The 6,594-nt window shown below is 40.8% G+C and overlaps 1 protein-coding gene across 1 annotated transcript; it reads right to left on the bottom strand.

The window, feature by feature from the left end:
• Positions 1-1,348: 1,348 nt before the first annotated feature.
• hus1 (HUS1 checkpoint clamp component) lies at positions 1,349-5,818 on the bottom strand. Its single transcript, XM_030398205.1, has 8 exons — positions 5,658-5,818; positions 4,823-4,950; positions 4,449-4,625; positions 3,721-3,828; positions 3,509-3,583; positions 3,040-3,139; positions 2,173-2,307; positions 1,349-1,764 (listed from the first exon to the last, which is right to left on the bottom strand). The coding sequence occupies exons 1-8, from the start codon at positions 5,707-5,709 to the stop codon at positions 1,682-1,684; spliced, it is 858 nt and encodes a 285-aa protein (XP_030254065.1). The 5' UTR covers positions 5,710-5,818; the 3' UTR covers positions 1,349-1,681.
• Between the last annotated feature and the right edge of the window lie 776 nt (positions 5,819-6,594).

A 6,594-nucleotide genomic window follows, 5' to 3' on the forward strand; every position in this document is an offset into this window, starting at 1 on the left:
ACAGCGGGACTTGAGGCAAGGGAGATCATGGCGGTGAGTGAGCATAGGTGAGATGCTTTTGATTCATTGATACGTGTCGCAGTCCGAACATAAAATACATATCTAAACAAAAGCTTATTTTACAGGTCTGAAAGCTCGCTAAAAAGTTACTGGAGACCATCTATGGAGAGGTGATAACGATCGAGCAACGGGCTGTCTGATCGAGCTGTTAACAGAAACACACATAATGTGTGATAGGGACAACTCTTTCCCAAACTTAGGTTGTGACTTGTCTGTGTTCTGGTTCAGTACTGAGGTCTGGAGGTTTATGTATGGACCGATCACTCTTCAGAGACAGATCACGTTCTGGTCTTAAGTCAGTCTGAGAGGTGAAACATTAACAGTGAAGATGAGCTCAGAACACAAGAGCAAAGAAATATCTGTTCAGGAGTCACTGACCACAGAACAGGAAGTACCTCTCTCTGAATAACAGTAAAATAATAAAACGTTATCTGAGCACTCACCCTGCGTCATGTTCATTCTACTAGAATGAAATAACATACAGAGTGATAAAGATGAAGTTGTGTTATTGCACAATAAAGTATAATAATTATAATGATTATTACTAACTATAATAAAGTTTTCCAAGCTGTTCACTGCTGTCACATCATCAACTTGTTCAGACTCATTAGAAACAGCAGACGGAGCTGCAGCAGAGAAGAAGGGAGGAGGAATAAAGTCTTCAGTCCATTGAAACTTTATCTGAGTGAATTATGGTCATGAAACTGAAACATGTTGAATATTGTCATGTCTCAGAGACCACAGACCTTTTTAGTTTTGGTATTTCACAGAGCTGATCCTCAGAGAGCCCAACACTTCTGTTATTTACCTTCAACAACTACAGTTTTTACTTTATTTTATATAAAACAGAAAGTATCTATATCAGTGATATTGACCTTGTATTGGTGTCTGATCGAAACTCAATTTTGCTCCATCCTCCACCCACCAGGTGACAGTAATATTTGTCATTTTATGATCCCTCCCAACAATGTTTATACATTTATGCTGTGATCACCCGCCCAGAAGAAACTAATAAAGCGCTGATCTCACTTCCTGTTTGTTGACCTCAGGTGTTTCCTTATGATTCATTATTAGGATCCAGGCTCCAACATGTCCTGATCATTATCAAGCACCGTGCAGTTTAAACTAGACTGTGTTTTTACTTCTTTAATGTCCAATTAAAGGGTCAGTTCACACAAATTACCCTGCACACATCACTGTGTTTTTGGAGGCTTTGAGCAGCACAGATGAAATTGAACTCACATCCTCTGTGTTGAGTGGACGTGACACCAAAACAATAGAACCAAACTAAATGCCAGCAACACTTTTAATGCAAAACAAAACATTCTCACATAAATAACATACAACATGTTCCAAATGATACTTTTCCTCGTCTTCCTCCGTGATAAATGAACATTTACCACCGTGTCCTTATTAATACCAAATGTCTGTGGGTCAAGTCTTCCTCAGTCGTCCTCAGTCTCATTAAAACGTGAGACAGAACATCCAGTTTTGTCTCGTGGGTTCTGTGCCGGACAACAATCTCTGCCATGTGGAGAAACGCCTGAAACACGTTCACACGCCCATTTTTCAGTTCCCAAAACTGAGAGAGAAGAAACATGTCATGCTGTCTGCAGAGCGTCTACGCCACCGCGGGGATAAAATACTGCAGCGACACGTCTTCATGCAGCAGAATCAGGTGGACGACCCTTTCATGGACGATATCTGTGGGGACGAGAGGACGGCGTCAAATCCTCAAGTGGAGGAAAAAGTACAACTAACTAAACATGAAACTGGATTAAAATATGTGAAGTTGTCGCACATCGTCTGCACACAAATGGAACATTTAATTTCAATGTAATTAAATGATTTCACTGAGATTCCAAACAACAGAAGTCAGCTTTAAGAAAACAGTCTAGATTCATCACAGGTTATTTTTTATATCTCATGTAAAGCATCTCTTCCAGCTGCTGTTAATCCAGTTGAGGAGACACTGTATTGAACTCCTGTGATGCTTCATGTCAGCACTGATATCAGGATTTATGAATAACTCCACTGTTACTGCAGACACATGACAAGATGACACTCATTTTGCCTGCAGTGCACCTGGACGAGCAGCTGTGGGTGACTTACTGCACATGGCCTTGCTGGGGTTGACCTGCTGTCCCATGAGGAACTGCTGCAGCTTCCTGATGTCCACCCGGGCCTGGGCCATGTCCTCTGGGTCCCTGCTCTGAGACGGACCGCCATCCTGGGAGGCGTCATCACCTGCAGAGAGGGACGGAGGGTGATGAGGACAAAAGGAGAGAGGACGAAGAAACCAGTGTGAGCTCGTCCGTCAGCTGAGAGAGAGAGTTTTCTATCACATTTAACCTGCTGATATTTAAATACAAAGTGAGGTCGTCATCACACGAGACTGATCGGACCAACAGCAGCCTCCTCGTTCATCTGAGTGAAGCTCTGCAGACTGAGGGATCAGAAAACACTGCCCGAGGAATTAAAAACGTTCATATCAGAGCTCATGATAGTCCATCGAGCTCCAGTCCGGTCTGTGTCTGCTGTGACACGTCAGGAGACAAAAGACCGACTCGACTGTTTCAATTCAAATATTTAAAATGTTTTAGTTTACAGGAGTGTCGATGTATCACCAGATGTTGTTGGAGATCGATCAGTTTTTCAAGGAGAATATTGTAATTCAAGCATGTTCCTAACAAAGCATTTTAAAAGCGTTCAAGGCTGTTTGAACCCTGTAGACGAGCAGAAACGCCCCCAAAATTATACAAATATAGTAAAACATGTGAAGAAGTAGAAGAATCATATACGTCATGACGGTGATAAAAGGACAAAGAGGATAGTCGAAGTCTTCATTACAATGTTTTCTCTGGACAACATGGACGTCTTAATCAAATGTCACGGTGAAGTAGAGCGTGACGTGAGCGGATCATCCTCTGACGACCACGACGACTGTGTGTTAAAAACAGGAACAGGAACAGTTTTTACCCCACGGAGGGTTTCCCAGGTCTTTGAAGTGAGTGGTGACAGAGACCAGGTCCGTCTCGATCTTCAGGTTCATCTCTCCGTTCAGGTTGGCCTCCATCACCTGACACACACACACACACACACACACACACACACACACAGAAATACTCAGTTTGACTTTGAGATGAGAGGCAGTCGATCAGATCAGGACGATCAGCGAGTTCACAGAAAAACACTGAGCAGCAATCGGAAATTTAAAATCACTCCACCTTCATCTGAGGAAGAAATGCTGTCAGATAAAATGCAGGAAACACAAAAAGATAAACTGACTTCACTAACATCCATTAAACTCCTCTGGTGAATTATTTTACAGTCTTGTTCACCACATTCTGTGATTTTAGTGTCCAGACTCTATATTTTAGGTGATGTTGACAATTTTCTTTAATTTCAAATTCAGATCAGAAGTGAGTGAAGTTTAATGTGATCGTACCAGGAAGTTGGAGAGGTTCTTCATTCTGTCCACGACGTTCTTCATCGTCTTCAGAGGAGGCAGGTAGATGCTGACCTGCGAGGACACACGTGTGAGCAGATGTCTTTCATGGCAGCTCACCTGGTTTCACTTGTTTTTGTCTAAAGGTGTGAGAACAGGTCACATCTCCACTGACTGGTTGAATATTAACACTTCATAGCGACGTCACTTACATCGAAGTCTGGCATGCTCGGCTCTTTGAACTCGTGCCAGAGTCTCCGGGGGATGACGTCAACCGGGACGTCGTGGGTGACGACTCTGCTGATGCTGGACAGGGTGGGCTGGACAGGACAGAAGGAGGACGTCACTCAGTCAGCTGTCTCAGAGCCTCAGAGGACTTCACACCGTGTAGAGTGTAAAATTAACTGTTTCTGTCTACTTTCAGGCAAGAATTAAATTTTAATTTTGTACATAATCTAAGTATAAAGTAAGAAATCTGTCTGTCTGTTATGCTCAAAACTGTTTTACTGCACACAGGTTTGTTTCTGAGGACCAGAAGAAGATTAGTGTTGAATTTGGTTAAATTAGGACAAGCAGCACATTCAACATAAATAGATTCTGAATAAACAGCGAACACTGTTCTGTGCAGCAGCGGGGGCGTGGCTTCATGGCTCACATGTGACCCAATGGGGAAGCAGACGTAAACAAAGCAGAGGTTAGCATAGTGCCACTAATAATGCTAAAAAAGCAGAAGTCAGGATGAGTAACAGTAGTACTAGAACAGTAGCATGTTAGCTAACGTTAGCTTCAAGGGCTGCAATGTTTTCTGTTGCTTGTAGTCCACTTCAAAAAAGTACTGATGTAAATTAAAAACATGTTTGATATTATCGGGCAGAATAAACAACACAGTCTGGCTCCATGTCACTCTTCAGTAGTTTGTAAGTTGTTGTCTACATCTCACCAGCTCAGCAGCGATGGTGAGACAGGGGCAGTGCTTCTTGGTCAGTTTAAGTTTGACAGCCTTTGCGTTCTGGACCGTCTTCAGCGCTCTGGACAGGTTCTCTGGAGTCACCTCGAGACAGATCTCATTGTCCTCAGAGGACACGCCCTCCATCTGGTACTCGTCGAAGAAGTTAGCCTGCAGGGAGGAAGGACACACCGAGGGTCACTGATGATACTGAGACATGCAGGTTAAAATACAGCCTGTCTCCATCACATCTTTACACAGACCCCTCTCCATCACGTCTTTACACAGACCCGTCTCCATCACGTCTTTACACAGACCTGTCTCTCCTCTTAGGGAAGGTAAACATGTACCTGAACTGCAGCTCTTACCTGTGACAGCTCACACCACATGCTGACTCCTCCGTTGGCCACTTTACCCGACAGGACGAAGAACAGGTTGTCTGGAGTCAGACGCAGGACGCAGATCTTCGTCAGCTTTGAGATGGTGGTGACGACTCCTGGTGAGGACGAGGAGGAGAGACAGACGTAATAACTTCAGCATGTTTTAACTCAGCTGCAGATCTGATAAATCAGTGCTCTTTGATTTTACTTATGAATTGTTTTTACTGATAAACTTACTTAGAAAACAACTCGTGATTATGTTCATAATCTATTAATAATTTTTCATGATAAACCTGAGAATATAATTAAATATTGTCGCTACAGTTCCCCAGAGTTCAAAATCAAGTTTTTGAACATTTTATTTTGTTGGACAAACAGAAATTTAAAAATAAACTGCATTTTAAATGGAAATTGATTAATTTCAAATAATTCAGCACATCCCCAACAAACATATCTAGCTTCTGTGATATCAGATAACTTTTGGTTGAATCTGCTTCAGTTTGAACTGGATTTTTTTGTTCCAAACTGCATTCATTTTCTGGACTATTTTGATCGTTTAAATTAACGTGAACGTCAGTGCAGAAAATGTCACTTTTGCTCCAACTTAACGCAGATTTCGGGCCTCGCTGTGAGCCGAACTGAGGACAGAAATAAAACAAACACAGGCGGATTAAACGACTCATTTTGATGAAGTCTGACGTGATGTTTATTTCCCGGCAGAGAAACGTGAGTCTTCGTGCTGGAGTTTGGTGGAAGCTAACGTGTTAGCTAACGTGTTAGCAGCGTCAGTTTGTCGGTGTGAGAAGAAGCTGAACAGACTCACGGGTGAAATGGTTCAAACACGCGACGTCGATGATTTTCCCTCGAAACTTCATTTTGAGTTTTGACGCTAAATTTCACTGTAGAGTCCGTGAGGAGCACTTCCGGTCTGGTGTCCGGCGGGTGATTTGTTTGGTCCGTCCGTGAGGAAGGTCCGAAGGAAACATCAGCGTTCATCAATAAACTGTTCCATGGGACAGAAGATACAATCAAAGAAACAAATTATTATTAATAATATGATTGTTATTATTGTTATGATAATTATGCTTATCCCATTATTGTTATTATTGTTATTATTATTGTTGTTATTGTTGTTGTTATTGTTGTTGTTGTCGTCATTAATGTTGTTTTCTCCTTTTTGAGTCTGTGAAATATTTGATAAAAAAACAGCAGCCGATAAAAAAGTAAACATAATTTTTGAGTCTGTGGTTTTTGTTGCTTTTATTTTACTTTTTATTATTCAAAACTTTCAACTTTTTGTTCAAGCATTTTTTTTTAAAGTAATTTATTTAATGTTCAGAACTATTTTAAAAACAGAATAACAATTTAAGCTAATTTCTCCAACAACAAAAAAAGCTTGAAGAAAAAACAAATGGAGGGAAATATAAAATTATTAATGTTTGGAAGCATTTGAATTTTGGGGATTTATAACTTCTCATAAAATATTTTTAAATGATTAAAAATGACCCACATCACTTTTATTCAAGACATTATATTTTGTCTCTATTATTGAAGCTGTTATTTTCCTTATAAATGTAGTATTTATTATATAGTCACAGATTTAAATGCACAGATTAAAAAACCTTATATTTGTGTCACAGTTTCAACATATTTCAGTAAACAAGGCCCATTAATAATCTAATTTATATCACATTGTTAAGCAGATTTACTCTCTATATTCAGGTGAAGACTCAGCATGTAGAGGCTGTGAGTGTAGCTGC

This window comes from Sparus aurata, chromosome 19 (assembly GCF_900880675.1).
Source record: "Sparus aurata chromosome 19, fSpaAur1.1, whole genome shotgun sequence".
In the NCBI taxonomy this organism is placed as follows: Eukaryota; Metazoa; Chordata; class Actinopteri; order Spariformes; family Sparidae; genus Sparus; species Sparus aurata.